The sequence below is a fragment of the Mus pahari genome, chromosome 2, assembly GCF_900095145.1.
Source record: "Mus pahari chromosome 2, PAHARI_EIJ_v1.1, whole genome shotgun sequence".
Classification (NCBI taxonomy): Eukaryota; Metazoa; Chordata; class Mammalia; order Rodentia; family Muridae; genus Mus; species Mus pahari.
The window spans coordinates 67,318,727-67,338,859 of NC_034591.1; the positions used below are offsets into that span (position 1 = coordinate 67,318,727).

Below are 20,133 nucleotides of genomic sequence, written 5' to 3' on the forward strand. Positions count from 1 at the left end.
CCTGGAACTCACTTTGTAGACCAGGCTGGCCTCGAACTCAGAAATCCGCCTGCCTCTGCCTCCCGAGTGCTGGGATTAAAGGCATGCGCCACCACACCCGGCTCGCTTTGTGACTCTTACATGATGGTGGTGGTCACATGTGGGCCACTGTCCTGCCTGGATAAGCAAGCATGACTGTGTATGCAGAATGCCATCACATTGTCGTGCTGTTGTGTGTGCCACAGCACATTAAGATGGACTTGGGCTGGGGTCAGGTGCTTGCATGTGGAATGGGAGGACAGAAGTGACTCAGCTGAAATTCAGCCTTCACCCCTGTCGTTCCCCTCAGAGACATAGGGTTTTGGACCGCATCCCCTGTCTCCCATCCCTGCCCACAGCTGTGATTTCCTTTTCTATACTGGCATAGCTCACCTAGAAAATGCTGTTAAGGGGATGGTCCTGTTCCTCCATAGATTACTCTATTTGCTTCTGAAAACCTTGGTCTTTCCTAAGTGTCCCCATTTCTCCTGTGGCCTGCTTAAGAGATGAAACCCATTTTCCCTGGCAGTTGACTGCTCCTGCAGCAGGAGCTGAATGTGGAGGAAGTATGTCTGTGAGAGGTCATGTTGTGTATGTCATAGGAACTCATAACTGGCCCTGGTATGGTTAAACATCCATCCCAGTAGATTTCTTATGTGACCTTTGCCACTTTTAAAGTTGTGGGTGTTAGAGGAAGCCGCCTTGGGTTTCGTTTTAAAAATCTTTTCTCATCTATAAAACATTGTTATGATCCCATTTTATAGATGCAGATGGTTAAGTTCCCATGAGATAATACATGGGGAATGGTGGTATAAAAAGCAAGGATATGGACAGGCAAGGGGTATTATTAAAGGGCAGTGGGAACCCAGAATTTAGCTTCTGTGCGTTCACTCACTCACTCATTCATTATCCATTCATTTGAGATAGAGCCTCACTGTAGCTGTAGCATTGACCTGCAAGGAAGTCAATATGTAGATAAAGCTTGCCTCAAACACCAGAGATCTGCCTCTGCCTTAAGTGCTGGGATTAAATGCATACCACCATGCCTGACTTCTCCAGGGATTACAAAAAGTTCGTTTAGGGGACAGCTTTGGCTTGATCACAATAGTGCCCATAGTCATGGGGCTTTAACTCTGAGACTCTCCATTACTGGGTCCCCTGCTTCTTTCGCTTCTTGCTCCTCCAGAGAAGCGCACTGGTCCCAGAGTCCCAGCCGGCTTCCAGGAGCTGGGGTAGGTCCAAAGCCTTAGCTAGCCTGTGGATGAAGAAAATGAAGACCTTGCGTCTCCGTAAAGAAGGATGGCCGGGGATGGGGTTGTCGGGACACTGAGGTGACTCCTCCTGCAAGGCAACGCTGACCCCAGAATCTGGACCCTTTTCTTTCCCAGGCAGGCGCAGCGCTCGCTGCCTCCCTTTTCCCCGCCAGCCAGGTTGTTGGCGCGTTAGACCTCCCAGCCTCACGGGGCTGCTGTGCGGCTGCGACGAAGCTGGCGACTGCGGCGCTGCAGCAGAGGCAAGGGCTCCAGAGGCGGCGCCGCGTGAGTCCCAGGCTAGAGCCCAAGATCAGGAGGGAGGTTACCGTATTTATCGAGGCCAGTGGGGGACCCTTGATGCCGGGTCACTGCGGGCGTGCTACCGTATTTGCCTGGAGCCGTGCAAGTCCTTTCTGGGAGTGGCAGTGCCGGGACTTAATTACTTGTTTACTTAGGATCCCGCGGTCTCGCGGGGGGCGCTGCGGGCACCGGGTGGGTCGATTGCATGCGTTCCTCCAGGAAATGGGGTTGGCAGCCCAATAAGGTGGGCTGCGGAAGCTGGGTGGCGGCCTATTTATGTTCCTAGGGGTGGGGTTGCGATGCACAGCTTGTCACATTTCTCGGACCCCTGAATTAACAAGGCTGTGAGAGTCTCGCTGGGTGGGTGAGCTCTTGGAATTAAGGCAGGGGTTTGACCAGACAGCGCGCGGGAGGAGGATTTTCGGCTTTATGGGGGGTGGGGATGAAGGGCGCAGCGCTGCGGGAGATTTAACTGTTTTTTCCTTGGGCTGCTCAGACTCTTGAGGAAAAAGCTGCTGCAGGCTGCAGAAGGGGAGCAGGTTGGGCTGTGAGTGGGGCACCTAATGGAGGAACTTGGGGGAGGGATGGGAAACCAAGGCTTTAGACCCTCCGGGCCCTGGTCAAAGGTCTAATAGGGAAAGTGGGGAGGTTGCCCAACGACAGGACCAGCCTCAGATTGGACAAGGAGCCTTTGATGGGTCTGTCTTTGCAAATGCCAGCACAGATGTCTGGGGAGGGATTATGGGTGGAGCCACAGGGCAATGGGTTCTAATCCTTTTCTCCAGGGTTAAGTGCCAATTCCACCTTGGCCTTGAAGGTAGGGGAAGACAGAGGGTGTCTCTGATACCCCCACTCTGCAGGTTGATTGACTGAGGCTGGAAGTATGGGAAGGACCCGAAGGGAGGTTTGAAGGGAACTCTAAACAAGCTTTTCTGATGGAGGGACTGAATGGAATGGGTCCCAGTTGCTCTATAAGGCTTGGGAGTGATAAGAAGTCACCATGCCCTATAGGGACCGTGACCCTTTGAGAATGAATGGGTTTGTGGTGGCTGGGGTATTGGTAGGTGTGTGTGTGTGTGTGTGTGTCAAGGGATGTTTAGTTGCTGAGCCGCTAGTATGCTGAGACATTTTCAATTTCAACAGCAAGTCAGGAGACTTAGGGCCTAGTCCTGGCTCACCTTGCTGTGTGACCTTGGACAAGTATGTTGGTTTCTCCCAGCTTCAATTGTTCCATTTACAAACCTGGGCTCAGGGATGCTTTCTCCTTGTTCAAGAATGCTGTGAGGACAGTGGGGAACTATTTCAGAGAGGCTTAGTGGCCTAGGAAGATGGTCTACACCAGGCATGCTGGGAGCCCAGTGCTGGGGTGACGAGCGTGGTGGCCAGCCTTTGGACCAGGCTTGTCTCCTAGGGAGCTCTTGCTTTGGCTCAGTGATCTGCAGCTTTTCAAATGTATGATTCACCTTGTTAAACAGTGGGACTACTTTTAATGGTTAACCCAGGGAGGTCACTTTCAATTTTACGGAGGTGGGGTGGGGGTGGTGAGGTGGGGTGGTGGTGGTTGGGGTGGGGGGGTGGTATTTTACTTCCTTCTGTAAGCCATTGGTGACCTTCCTTCCTGAAGTTTTGGGTCACCACCTAAGCTTGGGCATCAGACTAGAGAAGCTGCTCCTGAGAATTCCAGCAGTTTTTAGCCCATGTCTCTTATGTCAAAGGCACAGGACTTGATGTGTCTTGTCACAGAAGGTAGCTTCTGTTCTTGAGGTTATTCCAGGGTGACAATAAAGGCCACAGAGCTGGGCAGTGGACTGCAAGAGGATGCTGGAGAGGCCAGGGGGAGACTTCTAGAAGGAGGTGGCTCTTGAGAGGAGCTGGGGATGACAGACAGTGATGAAACAAAACAAAACTAAACTAAACTAGCTGAGCAAACACTGGAGGTTGTAGGAAGTGTTTCCTCAGGCTGGAGAATAGCTGACCCTGGGGTCTTCCTTGATCCCTCTCTCCGCTTCTGCTTCTCCAGGGGCTGGTGATTGCATCTGGAAGTGCCCATGACAGAGCTGGTGTCCTCCAGGGGAGGGTCCCCTACAGGGGACGGGGAGGAGGGTCTGGGGGACGATCAAGGCCTGGTTATCCACCACCCGGCGGAGGAACAGTGCCACCGCTGCCCACTGTGCGGGCAGACCTTCTCCCAGCAGCCCAGCCTGGTGCGGCACCAGAAGGCGCACGTGGGGGCTGGCCGCGCCGCCGCCTTCGTGTGTCCCGAGTGCGGCAAGGCCTTCAGCGTCAAACACAACCTGGAGGTGCACCAGCGCACGCACACCGGCGAGCGGCCCTTCGCCTGTCCCGAGTGCGGCCGCTGCTTCAGCCTCAAGCAGAATCTGCTCACGCACCAGCGCATCCACAGCGGCGAGAAGCCGCACCAGTGCGCGCAGTGCGGTCGCTGCTTCCGCGAGCCGCGCTTCCTGCTCAACCACCAGCGCACCCACGCGCGCATGCCCACGCCGCACCCGCGCCGTCCCGGTGTCTTCGGGGAGCGGCGACCCTACTTCTGCCCTCGCTGCGGCAAGAGCTTCGCGCGTGAGGGCTCGCTCAAGACCCACCAGCGCAGCCATGGCCACGGGCCCGAGAGCCAAGCGGCCCATTTGAGCCATGTTCTATGACCTGAGGGAAACCTACCACCAGCTGTCTCCAATCCAGAAGCCACATCCAAGGGCGCTGAGTTGCAGTGCCCTGTCTGGATGGGCTCCTGGGAGGGGGGCAGGGCCAGCTTAGGGTGTTGAAAGACCTCCGGGCCACCCTCCCCCTCTTCTTCCTGCCCTTGGACCCCTTGGCTGGCTGCATGTATCTGCTTTGGGCACCTGCATTAGTTTGCCTCCTCTGGCTGCCTAGAGCAGGTGAGACTCACAGGGTTGGCCAGAGTCCCCTGAGGTGTGAGGGTGGTGGGAGTGGGGAGTGCGGAGTGGGCGTGTAGTGTTGGCTGTCTAGGTCAGGACTGGGGGTGGGTGGGGTGGGACGTGTGCGTTGGTCTCCATGACTTACTGCTTACCGGCTCTTCATTCCCAGCGTGTCAGACTTGAAAGCCACTCGGAGAGGGTCACTTGCCACGGTTCCCAGACCCAAGCTCGGTCCCCAAAGCCTCAGCCTCCTGCACCCACTGCCTGGTGGCCTTGAGAAGCCATTTCACTCCATGTCTCAGTTTGTTCATCTGTAAGTTGGAGATGAAGATGAAAAACTTTACCTCTTCCCTGGGGTGCCGGGAGGCTTCCCTGTTATCAGAAGGTGACGCCATTTGTCTGGAGAGTTGTCCTGTAGGTTTAGGTTGTGCTCTGTTCCACTCTTGAATGGAACCCCTCCCCCCCAGGCCCAGGCCCTTAAGAAGCCCACACACATGCCTGGGACAGGGCGTCAGGGTATCTGCACGGAGACATGGGCTACTCTGGGGCGGCCTGCTCTGGGATGGGATGGTGACCGGCTTCACCTAAGGGGCTTTGACGGCTTTGCACTTAGTTCTAGGGGGACAGGATTGCTGTAGGAAGAGTTGGGGTGCGGAAGGATGGCTGCAGGACAGCAAGGACTAGGGTTTGTTCAGAGGGAAGGTCCACCGGACATTTGTCATGAGCGAGAACAGAGGCCCAGGGAGGACAGATGGACGCGCAAAGCCTTGAGGTTCATTCAGGCAAGGAGGAGGGAGGCCTCAGCCAAGATGGCCAAGGTCGTCTGGTAAGAACGCTAGCTAGGGCTTGCGTGAAGACCCGTGTTTACAAGTTGTCACTCAGAGGTGCTGGCCTTTTCTGCCATTTGACAAACAAGGAAACCACGATTTGTCCAAACTTGTTCCAAATTACAGCAAATAATTAGTGATACTATAGCAGGTCAAGTCTGGGCTTTGGTTTTCATTTTGAACCTGAAAACCCAACAGCTCTATTGTTGAATTATTGAAAATGCAGCTGGGAGAACCTGGACATGTGGCTAGGGGCCACTGGGCAGGGATCACTGGGTTTGACAGGTGCGGGGATGTGAAGTTAGGAAGCTGGGGCCTCTGTCCCCTGAGCTCGTGCTTCCAGCTAGGCCTGTGCTTGGTGCTAGAGACTGTGCATTACCTTTGCTCTCTGTCCCACCCTGACGCCGTGCAGCTCCTCTGGAATCATTGGCCTCTGCCTGAGATCCCTGGTGGTTATTGTAATATGGACTAGTATTTAGTGACAGAAAATATTTAACACGGTCCTAGTTAGTCACTCAAGTACCCAGACCCAAGGCCTGTCAGGTGTCAACAGGATAAAACTTGGCGGTGTTTTGTTGGGGAGTGGTGCTACGAGGGTTCTCTGAAGGTCCCAGATAGACTAAGAGTAGGTCAGGTGAATGTGTCCAAGTAGTCCCGATGGGCTGGTAGGCAAGGCCATGTCACTACAATGTGCTGACCAGTCTCTGCTTCTGTGAACAGATATGAAGCTAACAGGACCTCGTGGCTCAGGACCTGCAGGGTGCATCTGGGCATGGAAACTAAGAATGGAGTCTTGTAGGTCCTGGGTTCCTGGCCTGAGGACATGTCTCCTTAGAAGACCTACCTCTGGAGGTGCCCTATGTTGGTAGAGCATGGGATTAGAGGCTAATTCCATGCCTTGGTGGGAAGGCTCCCCAGATCTGACTTGAGTCACGGCTAGGCAAGCCTTGTTTGGCTTCCTGATCCTAGACCTCAGCTCCTGTGTGGAGGCAGACATCACCTGTGTGAAGAGGTGGCTTCTCTCCCCCAGCCTGGCTCAGCCCTTGGATGAAGGGCAAGGACAAGGAGTGACTGTGTGTACCACTGCAGCAAGTTGATGGCAGACTGGGCTGGAGAGGCAAAACTTCCCTCATGACGTGACAAGCACGAGAAGGCTTCCATGCCCGTTCCCAGCTAGAAAGGTTAATACTTCAGGGGCTTGTGGCCCTTTAAGCGGATGGAGGCTGTGGACCTCATCTTAAAGCTCACATACTCATGGAACTCTCAGAGTGCCAAGCAGTTTCCGGAGCCTCTGGACTCCAGCCTAAAGACCTCAGCCCTGGGGAGTCCATCTCCCATCCTTTCCTTACTCCACACAAGGGTGACACTCTCCTGGTCTCCTCTTGTTTGGGAATAAAGAATTCTGAGGCTGAGCCCCTTTTAGTCCATCCAATCCCTTCTCTGCAATCTGACAGTACCCTGGATGTCTGGAGCCAGGCTTCCCTCCCCCGACACTGCCCAAGACTGGCTCCTCAGGCTTGGTTCTTTTCCCCCGTTTTGTGTCGGACAGGATGTAGGGTTTTACAGTGGAGCCCTCTGCTTGGCTTTGGTTCTGAATGCCCTGTGGAGTCTCAAGGGAAGGTTGGCCTGCTGAAGGGATAGTAAATCATTTTTTCTGTGTCTGTTCCACGGGAAAGGAATCGTACTTCCACTAGCCATATGCAACCGATCGGACCTCCTAGCTGAGCAGGCATGCAGTTCCAGGCAGGTATCACCTGGGAAGGTGAGGGTAGCGAGGCACCAGAACCCTGAACATGGTGGGTCTAAGCAGTGGGAGAAGCCAGCAGAGGAGTTGCATGCGTCCCCTAAGGCTCATATCCTCACATATGAGCCAGTCAGTCGAGAGCCCACAACTGTCTCCCTCCCTTCCTAGAATGAGCCACTCATTAGGAAAGGGGGAGGGGCACTATCTTTTCTATCAGGACTTGGTAGAAACCTCTGGATTCCTGACTTGGGGTCTTCCTGCCTGCATTCCCCATGCAGTTTGGGTTACAGGTTCCTTCTGAACCTCTACGCCTTATTCTGGGGTCACTGAGTGCTCAAAGAGATCAAAGAAAGGGAAGGCGCTACCCATACTGTGGGAACTTCCATGCACCCTCTCTTCTAACTTAGGGGAGCCTTCACTGTGCCCCTTGGCTAACTGCCCAGCTTGTCTCTTCCCCACTGTAACTGGGCCATGGCTTCCCTTGTTCTGCTCTGAAATGTTCTTCCCCCAGCCCCTAAACCCACTTATTCACCTCTCAGCCTACCCAGCCCATGTTCCTTTACAGTCCTCGTGTTAACACATGGTGTCTCCCTGAGTATCATGTGCTGTTTAGTCTTGTGCTTGTTTCTTCTGTCTTTGTGTATGTATATGTGCTGTGTGTGCCCATGTGCACCTTGAGTCCCCAACTAGACTGTGAGCTCCCTGAGGGCAAGGGGCTGCCATTGCTTCTTCAGCCTCCAGTGGGTCTAGCCCAAGACCTCTCAGGAAGACACCTGTCAACTGGATGATGAAACACATGCTGGAGGTCATCTGAGGAGGAGGGTGTGCACGGGGAGAGCCCACATGGGTTAGCAAGAGGTGTATGCTCTTGGGCTGTGGCCTGGCCCCTTGGATCAATAATGGATGCTCAAGGTCTCACATCCTTGCAAACTGGAGGTAGTAGAAGCACGAGGGACACCCTCCCCCACACAACACACATAGACCATGGCTACACCGGAGTGCACGTGAATGGTTGGATATTCCCAAAGGTCCCTGATTTCTGTTGGAGAAGGTGACTCAAATAAACGTTCTCTACAACAGCTTTTATGTGGAGCGGTCCTTCGGGGACATGGATGGGAAGAGGGTAGTGGCTTATATCTCAGCCTGTATCTTAGCCTCCATCACTTCTGGGGGAAGTTTCATTCAAGGTCACATGTTCTTGTGTTCAAAATGGAATAGTAACCAAAGACTACAGGTGGCAGATCATACACTCCAGCAGAGTTAGCACAGGCCTCCCTGTCCTGTTAGGGGCTGCTATTTTGGTCTGGCTAACATAGTCCAGCTTCTTCCGGTCATTCTCAGCCCCCAATGGGACAACAGCTGCTCAAAAGCTGTGAGGTGATGCCCACAGGCCCTCAAGACTTGGGCCGCAGAGGAGATTTGAGTCAGGAAATTGTCCCCCGGGGTGGACCATCTCCAAAGGAGAACGTGGACAGTCACTGGCTTCTTGACTGTAGCCCTAAGGGAGCTTGCTTGCTGACTCGGAGCTGTGGTAAGAACAAGCAAGTCATATATAATGGATGCACCCCTACCCTTGCCCTAAGCTGGAGCCTGTCACAGACCACGTCTTGCAAGTGATAGATAGTGCCTTGATGTCAGGTGGGCCTCCACCATCGGGCAGGGAATGGGCCAAACTATGACGGAGAAGTACTCGAGATTCTGTCATTAGCTAAGGAGGGTCATGAGTGGGGATGTGGCTCTGGGTCAATGCTTTGAAGCTTGGCTCTAAGGTGAGGGATGGGGAGTGGAGTAGTCAGGGTTGATGTGATCCATTCACATTGCCTAACTGAAGACAGGGCCCAGCCTCCTCTTACTCTGCCCCCACAGCTCCCATGGCAGAAGCAGCAGCTGTGGCCCAGCCTTTATTGACCCAGTTCAGTTCCTCTTTGTGAACTTCATACATGGTCACAGGCCTGGCTCTGCCTGAGCTGTGGCCTGGGGAAGACATGAATGGCTTTTGAATTACAACTCTTAACTGAGCCCTACCTGTCACCCACAGTGTGAGGACAGGGGGGAAATAGAGCTGTGTGGATGGTGTGTAAATCCCAGGGGATGAGCAGTGGTGTGTATGTGTGTGCGTGTGTGTGTGTGTGTGTGTGTGTGTGTGAGTGTGTACATGTGCGCATACATGTATGTGCTTGCACCCATGGGTGTGTGTGATCTGGGCAGAGCATCACTGTTTCGGGAGCTTGTATGTGAAACCATGGGTCCAACCCCAGACTCCATTTGGAGGCTTCATTTTAAAAAGATGCCATCCACATTGGGGAGCTGTGCCCATCCATGTCTACCATCTGAGGAGGCTCAGGCACCTCTAGGTAGGAAAGAGGAGATGTAAATAAATGATTGTCCCCACTTGGGCAGGTGGTGGGGTATAGAGGCAAGAGAGGATTCAGTACCTTTATGGGAGTCCATCTGCCAGTACCATTACCACTGTCATGGCCATGTCAGTAGGGCCCAACCTCATCTGGCTTGCACAGTCTGGCTTTATGGGAAATGGGCTGGGATACAAGACATAGCAGAGAATGTAAAGCTAAGAAATGTTTGGTCCTGGCCCAAAATATAGGTGTCCTTCCTGGAATAGGCTCCTAGACCTCGACTGTACCTCCTGTCTCAGGTGGTGTCTTCAGATTCCCCAAAGCCCTATTGTCCTCACCCCAAGTGAGAGGATGTCTGTGTGTGCTCTTGGTGTCCCTTATCCCTTTACAGCTATGGTGCGTGTTGGCCACTGGGATAGTTAATATTGTCATTTTTATAAAGAAAACCATATTTGAGGTAAGTTTTATTAAATGCTGGGGAGGACAATGGACAGCAATATTCGCAGAGTATGGGACCAAATTACACTAGTCAGAGACTAAAAAAGTCAAAACCCATAAGGCTATGCACTTTCTGCCTTCATCCAATCAGCAGCAAGCTTACTTCCTGACATAATTCTTGCCTACATACCACCCACCTATCTCAGCCTACGTGTGATCAAGCATACCCTGCGCAGTTGGGGCAACCAAGCTTGTTTATAAGAGCAAAAGCATGGCTTGTGAACAACAGCCTCCAGAACTCCAGGAAGTTATCTGTCCATGGGCAAGTGGGGCTTATACGCTAGAGGCATTTTGTTTTATAAACCTTAAACACACAAATTTAAAGTTTAAATATTATTTTAGCCATTACATTCACCCATGAGTTGTATCCTGAGTCAAATCCTTGACTTTGTGGTGGGTACTTATTTCTATCGGGATCTAATAACCAGCAGCTTAATGGTACCCAGATGGGAATTTATGTATCTAGTTAAGGCATTAATGATACAAGGGCCAATAGCAATTGGCAAAAACAGAAGGGTCAAAGGCCCTGCGATAGCTGATTCCAGAGTACTATCCAGGAGGGACCCAAAAAGGAGAAATGGAGCCAGTCACTTATTCATCTCAGGTCTGTGAGTGTGTGTGTGTGTGTGTGTGTGTGTGTGTGTGTGTGTGTGTGTGTAGGTCTGTGAGTGTGTGTATGTGTGTGTGTGCTCTAGAGCACATGTATATGTGCATTTTATCTTTTTTGAGTATAGCCAAATTATGTCTAATGGTTTCTGAGTGGTTTGAATAGAAACAATCATTTTCTCTCAGAGCCACACAATAACCTCCTTGTTCCACAAAGAGCAGGTCAAATGTCCAATTATACTGTAGAACTCTTTCAGGTAATGAACCTGCCTGTTGATAGATGTCTTAGTTAGGGTCTCATTACTGTGAAGAGACACCATGACCGAGGCAAGTCCTATAAAGGCACACATTGCATTGGGACTGGCTTACAGTGTCAGAGGTTTAGTCCATTACCTAATGAGTTAAATATGGCAGCGTCCAGGCAGACATGGTGCTGGAGTTGCTGAGAGTCCTACATCTTGATCTGAAGGCTGCCAGGAGGAGACCGTCACACTGGGCAGAGCTTGAGACCTCAAATCCTACCCCACAGTGACAAACTACCTCCAAGAAGGCCACAGCTACTCCAACAAGGCCACACCTCCTAATAGTGCCACTATGGGCCAAGCATATAAGTCTATGGGGACTAAACTGATTTAAACCACTACAATATACCTGGGTCTATTTGGTTTTGACAGGTACCTTTCTGCTACACCCACATTCTGGGTAGCCATTTTGTCCCCTATGCCAGGGAGTTTTCTTTTGACCTAACATTCCAGCCTGTTGAGAATAAAGGGTGATAGTACCCTCTTCTGTAACTTCTTGCTGAAATTAGACCACCATTGTCAGGGCCCCGGAAGGCTGCAACGCTAGTCAAAGGTCAGGAGGGGATTCAGACAATGGGGCATTCACCAGAAACATGTAGTTAGCTGACCCAGCTGGAGAGACAGAGCAATTCCATCAGCTGGATTGGTTCCCATCAGCTTTCATCAAGTCTAGGGCTTGATGCTGTTTGGAGCAATCTGTTGTCTGCTGCGATTTCTGCATGGGGTCTGCCAGCCTAGTGGAAATCAGGGGATGGCTCCGTAGGCTGGCTGCTTTTCTCAGCCTGGGAGTTCACTCTAATAGCCAGCGGAACTGAAAGCACGCCTCCAAGCCTTTGACTGTCTCAAGGCGCGCACCTCCTGAGGCAGCTCTTCAGCCTCTGGAGCAGCGTGGAGAGGTCCAGCGTTGGCTTTGGGTGGGCGGTCTGATCTCACTAGTGTGACCATGGGCTTTTTTACTTGGACCCGAGTTCCCAGAATAACAACTCTTGAGACTTATTATTTATGAATAATTGCCTGGGCCACAAGCTTTGCCTCCATCTCCCCAGCTTCCTCTGTTCCTGCCAGCAAGCCTTCCTGAAGCCCCTCCCCACCCCTGCCTTATCTTCCCTTCAGGAGGAGATGACTCCTTTGAAGTATAAGCAGATAAACCCTCCCTCCCTCAAATTGCTTCTTGGCAGGAATTTGGTCATAGCAATGAGAATTAATACAGACAGGGCTCACAGCTGCCCAGCCTGGGGGGTAACTGGAAGCTGACCAGGAGAGGCAAGGAGGTCTGTGTTGCAGTGTGGGCTCAGTTTCCAGGGGGGCTGACCGGAAGGGGGTTTCCTGCTGAGATGTACTGTGGCATCCTTGCTGTCCCGTGCTGTTTGCAGCTGCTCCTTTTCTCTGGAACCTTCCTAATAATTCTCAGACTGCCAATTGAGGGTCACTGTTTCAGGCTCTGCTTCCTGGATGCCTCGCTGTGTGGGACAAGGTCTTTGAAGACCCAAGCTTCCCCCCAAACCCCCCACAGAAGATGGCTAGTTCTGTGTGATACTGGTCAGCTGTGGGCCGTCAGTGAAGAATTGTAGATGATCCAAATGATGGCTGGACCCCCCCCCCCCCCAGTGAAGGCACAGAGGTTCTTTTCAACTGGAAACAAGGGTTGAGAGTTGAATTTAGAGGTAAGGGCCAGGGTCTGTACGACTTCGATGAAGGTTATTTTTACCATTTTGAACTTCTGCTTCTGATCTTTGACCAGAGCTGGGCAAAGGAGCTGAACGTGGGCTTCCCCCCCTCCCGCCCCCTGTATATGGGCTTCCCCTGGACTGCTGGCCTGAGGATGCTCTGGGTGTGAAAGGCAGAGGTCCACTGGGCTGGTGATAGGCTTTGTCCAAGGCCTTTGGGAATGTGAAGATTCCCCCGTGTCCAACTGTGCAGCTGTGTCTTTGGGAGGAGGCAGCAGGGGGTCTCAAGCTGGTGTTCCTCTCTGCTCCAAAGGCTCAGCCGCAGCTCCCACTAGGACAGCCATGACCTCTGCCCTGGGGCAGATGCTTGGTGAACTGCAGTGCACTGTCTTTTTTCCTTTAGGCAGGACATCTTCAGGCATTAGCAGTTTCTAGCAGCATTCAAGGAGAGCCGCCTTGGAGCAAACTCTGCTCCTGGAAAACCAAAAGAGAATACCCACGACTGCTCTTGAACTCTGAAGCATTTCATAGCTGCTTCTGACCACGTGGTCACTATTCCCTTTATAACCACAGTGAACTGGATACATCCTGGAAGGGGGCCTTGGGTGTAGGGAGAAGCTGGAATTTTCCTGGTGAGGGGTTGACTTGGTCCTCTCTGGCACCTGGAGAAATGCTAGTGGAGTGGTGAGGTGCTCTAAGATTAACATGCAGATTCAAGAGAACCTTTGCAGAAGCCTTGGCAAGGAAGGCTCCTGGGGAGGGTGGCATGGAGGTGCACAAGGTGTCCTGAGAGTTGAGAGGGGAATTGGCTGATGGGCAGTGTTCAGCATACCATTCATTTTCTACAGGGATAATGTGAGAGGGAAGGCTATATGATTCCCAGGACTTGGAGAGGCCACACTGAGGTAGAAATTTCTGGTTTCTTTGGAGACTCAGTCATGTCATGTGATGTTTTCCTGGAAGCTGTCTTAGGAGAGGATATTTTGCTGAAGCAGACATGTGAGAGAATGTTTTACTGGAATAGACACGTGGTGTTTTTCTGAAGTTCATGTGATATTTTGCTAGAGCAAACACTTGAGAGAACATGTGATGTTTAGAAAGAATATAAAGATAACCCCATAGACAGTGCACAGACAGTACACAGACAGTGCAATGCTTTGTTGGTCTTCACTGATTTTCACTTGTTGTGACTTTATAAAGAAACATGCACCTTGTGGTATTCTGACTGCTTCTCGTGGCTTCCATTGACTGGTTTCTTCTGGATGGAACTGCTGCTACTGATTCATATTTGGTGTTTGCCAATTGAACTGAACTGGTACTACTGATTCATGTTTAAAGTTTGGACTAGAAGGCTGATATCCTGACAACAAAGATTGGAATCACCCCAAGAACTACTTCTCAACAGCTCCACAAACCCTGTTTCTTATTCATCTTTCTTTTCCCCTACCTCTGGTAGGTGGGCTAGAAGGGAGGTTGAAGTGTTAAAGAACCCTAGTTCAAGTATCTAAGCCTGCGCTACATCAGGTTTTGATCACAAAAGAACTGTAGTGGCTTTGGAGGGGACACATCACCCCTAATATGGTATCTGAACATTTGAGAAAATGACAGCTGTCAAATGGTCACTTCCACCTCCCCCTCTCCCTATTTCCTTGAAGTAGCCACAAAATAATCTCTGACCTCTAAAGGGCATAGTACCCTCATTCCAGAGGAGTCCTCTCTATACAAGGAGAATGCAAAGCCATAGAGATGCTGGGAAGAACTGGATTCAACTGGTCTTGCTTACATTTGTTACTGTTAGATAAGAGCAATCCTTTGTTCTCCAGGCACATTCTAGCAGAAATGACTGAATGGACAGTCTGACTAGGCCTCCCTGCTCCTGTGAGTCTCTTCTGAAGGCTTCCATGGCACATAAAGCTTGTATGAAATAGGTCTGTGTGCTTGTACCTCCTTAGCTTGCCTTTTGTTGTAGGGTTTCTACCATGGGCCTGTGGTGGGTGAGAGGAGCTTGTAGCTCTCACTCTGCTCCCCTGTTCCCTGTTGTCTAGCTTGTGGATGTCCCAGGCAGAAGCTGATGTGACTGGTCATTGTCCTCATCAGGATGTCTCTTGAGGAGATTTCATTTTTCCCACACCACCCACATAGCTTCCTTGGGCTCAGAAGACCAGATCCTTTAGCTCTGTCAGGTGACCGAGTCCCAAAGTGTCAATCCTGGGTTTCAAATTGTCAGCATCTCTCATGTATTACAAATAAAAGCTTCTATATAGTAGATGATTTAAAAAATAATTCAGGTCAAAGAAAAGAATTGAAATGGAGATTATAAGTATTTATGAACATGTAACTCCGAGAACATTACATTAAAAAACCGTGTGAGGCATAACTAAAATAGTAATTAGAGGGAAATGCTAGCTGTAAACACATTCATTAGAAAAGAAGAAACATCGGGAATCTAAAAGTGAAAAGCTCTGCTTAAGGGCAAGCTGTGGTGCGCATCTGTATTGTAGAATTCCAGAGACTGCGGGTGGCATCAGGGGCAAGTTCCAGGCTAGCCTGGTCCAGCAGCTAGAACTTCCATCAACACAACAATAACAACAAGCAAACAAGCAAAAATCCAATTTAAATTAGCAAAAGCAAGCAGAGGGTATAGCTCTGAGATGGATCATCAACATTTGCCCTGGCTTTGATCTCCAGCACTAAAAGAAAAAATTAAAATGTTAAAATAGAAACAGAAAAGTTGCAATAAAAATACTGGGTTACAGAGTAGAATACTATCAAGTAGAATACATCAAAACTACTTCTTTGAAAAGACAAAACAGACAACCTCTTATGGGGGTAGAGAGGGAAGAAAGGCACATAGCACCCACACAGTGTTAGGAAGCAGAACGGAGCATGACTGTGCGTACAATACTTTTTATAAACACCACAGAATTCTATGGACAAATCATCAATTTTACATTTACAAGAAACAGACAATTTTCTAGAAAATTGTAAAAAATTCCTATAATGGACCTAGTCTGAATATATGCTGGTTCACAATTACTCACAATAGTTGAATTTTCAGTAGAAAAATAAGATCTTTATTCCCACAACCCCATTAAATGGCTTTCCCATACAGTCACAGAGAATGTGGGAAACACTTTCAAAGTCAGGCAAGGAGACTCCCATAACAAGGTAGTACTACGGAGGAGAACTAGGCCAGTCTCACTCAGGATTGTAATTACAAACTCTCCAGCAGGACATTACCAAACCACAGCCAGAAATACATTTACAGGTGAGCCCTGACTGCGTGTCTTCTCAGTCACACGGCTTAAAGAAGGCTGGCGAGATACTTCAGTCACAAAGTGCTGACTTGCAAGCATGAGGAATTTAGTTTGATCCCTAGAGACCGTATAAAAATACCAGGAGTGACACAGGTAGGCCGCCAGGGCTTGATGCTCAGCCAGCCTAGCCTAGTAGGTGAGCTTTGGGTCAATGAGAGCTTGCCTCAAAATACATACATACATACATACATACATACATACATACATACATACATACAAAAGAAAAAAAACCAAACACTGGTAATTACTGCTTTTGAGGAACAACACCTGAGGTTGTCCTCTGGCTTCCTTAAGAGAATGAAAAATAAACCAAACAGAACTGGAAAAGGTGCTTCCAGGTCATTTCTGTGCCCTCCCGTATTCCCCAGCTCTTCAGTACACAAGTGTCCCTTCACACACGATGGGGCTCTCTCCTGATGATTCCATCATCGTCTGATGAAGCCTGCAGGTCCAGCATGTTTATCACCTACACTCTGGTCTCCTGCGGAGCAGCAGGGCTGGCTGTGGCTGTGGCTGTGGCTGTGGCTGTGGCTGTGGCTGAGGCTGTGGCTTGATGCTGCTGCCCAGTATGAGAGAGAATTTGTCATGTGTACCTTACTCCAGAAAAGCTCAAAACTTGGACTTCGAAGTCGCTACTGGATTCATATCAACCACTGCACCACAGTGACATTGAAAACTTAAACCTAGAGCCACCAAAGTCAAGGCTATTTGCATATTTCCTCTGTCATTCGTTATGATTTAAAATGCATACTGCATCGCAGAAAGCTCCTATTCTCTGTTTTCCCTCTGTGAGGTTTTTCTGAAATATTTTGCTCCCTCATGGTTCCGGTACAGCTGTCAACGTCTCAGAAGGCTTTGACTCAAGACGCTATCAAAGTCACCACACAGCTATTCTCTTTGTGTTGCCCGCTTTTATTTCCCCATTAGCATTCTCCACTAATGTCCACGTTGGGCAGCTTCCTGTTATTACAACAAAATACTGGAAAAAATTAACTTTGGAAGAGAAGGTTATCTGGTCACAGTTTTGGAGAGAGGTCTGGTTCAAGGTCCTTCGGCTGTTTTGCTTTGGGTCTGTGGTAAAGAGAATCTTGATGGGAGAAAACAAAAACGACAAAAGACAAAACAGAATAAAGCAAACCCTGCAACTGCTCAGCTCATGGACAGTAGCACTTGCCCTTGCCAGTTTGTTTGCTGTGCCCCTCCCCCCATCAGCTCCCCTTCAACTCTGAGCTCCCAAAGTGTGGAGCCAGACTTACACTGCCCATCGCAGGGTCCAGCTCTCTTTAGTCAGTTGTCTGCTATCTGACTCTGCTTTTTTGGCCATTATTCAGCTGACTGAGGAGTTCGATAATATGAGGAAAACATATTAACAATCGATTAAAATAAATTGTACTGTAAACATTTAATTAATGTTATTATTGCTGGTCTCCTTTTTGAAAAATTGGAGTGAGAAAAGTCTTTAGTTTTCATAATTTTATAGGACCCCCCCAAATCTGTAGACTCTCAATTCTGAGTTTTTTGGAAATAGACCTGTCTGGGAGCGATGCCGTTTCTGTCCTTGCGTCCCCATGATGGAATTGATTTAACTCCTTTCTCTCTCTCTCTCTCTCTCTCTCTCTCTCTCTCTCCAGTCTGTGAAATGACCCATTGCCTCACATGCTAAGCAGGTGCTCTACCACTGGGCTACATACACCACCAGCCCCTTGTTTCCCATTTAAAGTGTAACTTGTCTGGGATTCTTCAATGAATGGGCTATGAAGGATGCAGAAATCTCAAAGGCATGGACGCTGGTATTAGAAGAACATAGCGCCCTCTAGTGCACATTTTGATAGTTTTTGGAAGAAAAAAAAGGCTGCCTTCTCTAACAAGGCCATGCCTCCTAACCCGTCCCAAACAGATCCAGGAACTGCTTGAATCAAGTATTCAAACAGGAGCCTGTGGCAGCCATTCTTATTCAAGCCTCCATACATCCTCTCTGCAATTGTAAGCCAAAAAACAAATATTTCTTTCCTGAATTGCTTTGGTATGGTATTTTTTTTATCACACCAACAGAAAATTAAATAATACAGTTCTTAAATATAGTTTTTGTCTGGCCAGTTTGATTACATAGCTATGATTCATATGGAGTAGTTAGCTATAATTCTAGAAGAGGTTAGTCCTCTGTATCTAATTCTTACTTTATTTTGTTTTAAATTTCTATTTATTTTTGAATAAAATTTTTATTTTGTATTACATTTTATTTGAGGATAGCGGTTTGATCTGTCATTTTATTTTGGTATTTCACCAGATTCCAGTTTGGGGACATAAATGGACAAGCACATTATAGAAGAAACTGGAAAACAATACAGCATCTCTTTGAATTCTCTTCCAACAGAATTCGTCTTTCCCCCATGTACCAGTTATTATTTATGACAGGGGTAGTAAAAAAGAGAGCAGTCCTGTGAGAAGTCGGGGTTCCACTGATTAGCATAGTAGGTGTCATTTTTTGGAGAGTGAAATAGGACTCCGGTAGGAGTCATTTTCTGTTACTGTCTGCCGTGTGACACTTCTCCTGGGGAGACAAATGTCACTGACTGACCACAGCAAGGATCACCAGAGTCCAGCTGGGTGAACCAGTGAGTTTTATTGGGATTGCTTATAGGCATATGGATGAGGGGTTACCTACAGGATCAAAAGTGACTCAAGGACAACTGCATCCCCATCCCCAAAGCCCACCCACACACAGAAACTGGAACCCAGAGCTCACTGCCCAGCCTGCAGCCCCTTCCAGGTGACTTGGCTAATCTGAGCCTCCTCGAGGGAGCCCAGCTTGTCTGAAAATGGTTAGGTAGTCGGGCATATTTATAGGCCACTTGCATCAAATTCTTTTTGAGAGTGGAGAAACTTTATCATGAAATCATACCACTTGACATATATTTTACTATGGCATACAGAACATATACTAACAAGCACATAAAATTAGGGCTGATAAGATGGCTCAGTGGGTTAAGTCATTTTTGTTGTCAACTTGAGTTCAGTTCCCAGAACCCACATGGTAAGAGAGAACCAAATCCTTCAGGTTGTCTTCGGACCTCAGTATTCATGGGTGCTTCCCACATGCTAAGTAAAATAGATATTTAAAACCCAGGTCAGTCATGGATGCAGGCTAACCCCTGCACCCCCCCCCCCCACACACAAAAGCACACATAAGCAGTTACATGGGGTGAACACTATTGAATAATGTAAGAAGAAACCCAAAGAACATACAGGTTGACTACATTTAATAAGCATATATGCTTAGTAGAATCAAGACAGAAAAATTTGTGCCTTGACAACACAGAGCTTAACCTAAGTATTCAGAACAGCTGGACGAAGGCAAAGGGTTGGTTGTTGACAGTTAGGTTAATGAAGTGAACTGGTTAGTGTTAACTAGAGATGGGGCTCACTTATGCTGGGGGAGAGGCTTGGCGGTTTTTTTTTAAGATCAGTGTCTGGAGACTAAACATAGGCCAGTTCTAGAGGTCAGCTGTAGGGAATAAAAGGACACACATTGCGTTATGGGTTCAACCAGAGGCCAACATGTACCCTGAAGGTCTGGTTCAAGGTTCTTCGGCTGTTTTGCTTTGGGTCTGTGGTAAAGAGAATCTTGATGGGAGAAAACAAAAATGACAAAAGACAAAACAAAACAAAAGAAACCCTGCAACTGCTCAGATCATGGACAGTAGCACTTGCCCTTGCCAGTTTGTTTGCTGTGCCCCTCCCCCCATCAGCTCCCCTTCAACTCTGAGCTCCCAAAGTGTGGAGCCAGACTTACACTGCCCATCGCAGGGTCCGGCTCTCTTTAGTCAGTTGTCTGACTCTTGGGGGGAAAGAAGAGCCAACCGTATGAATCCCATTAACTCAAGTTGTACCTTTTTTTCTGGGTTCCCCCAAGGAAAGGAAGTTTCCCTGACTGTGGGGATGCAGTGGTCCCAGTCTTCACTTAAAGCCATCTGGTTGGTTACACTGAACTGATGCAGAAGAGATGTTCACAAACCCAAACTCGCCATAAGTCAGGCGTGTGTGTGTGTGTGTGTGTGTGTGTGTGTGTGTGTGTGAGAGAGAGAGAGAGAGAGAGAGAGAGAGAGAGAGAGAGAGAGAGAGAGGGAGAGAGAGGGAGAGAGAGGGAGAGAGGAGGACTTGTCACTCTGGAGAAGGCAAAAACCTTCCTTCTGGTAGGTCCCTTGCATAAGAAAGCCTGGCAGGAAGGAAAGGGGCAGGGTGAACATCATAGCCACATGCTGTGCTCCTGCCATTGTCAAAAGAAGCACTAAGCGGCCAGGACAGTGACAGGAGGGGGCAGAAAAGGAGATTTTCATAGCACTCCAGAAAACT

General features: G+C 49.2%; 1 protein-coding gene across 1 annotated transcript; it reads left to right on the plus strand.

Moving 5' to 3' along the window:
• Positions 1 to 1,583: 1,583 nt before the first annotated feature.
• Positions 1,584 to 8,116, plus strand: LOC110316802 (gastrula zinc finger protein XlCGF9.1-like). The gene is made up of 4 exons (XM_021191212.2): positions 1,584 to 1,931; positions 3,592 to 4,465; positions 4,635 to 4,778; positions 6,013 to 8,116. Exon 2 carries the CDS (start codon positions 3,620 to 3,622, stop codon positions 4,229 to 4,231), a length of 612 nt encoding a protein of 203 aa, XP_021046871.1. The 5' UTR covers positions 1,584 to 1,931; positions 3,592 to 3,619; the 3' UTR covers positions 4,232 to 4,465; positions 4,635 to 4,778; positions 6,013 to 8,116.
• The last annotated feature ends 12,017 nt before the right edge of the window (positions 8,117 to 20,133 follow it).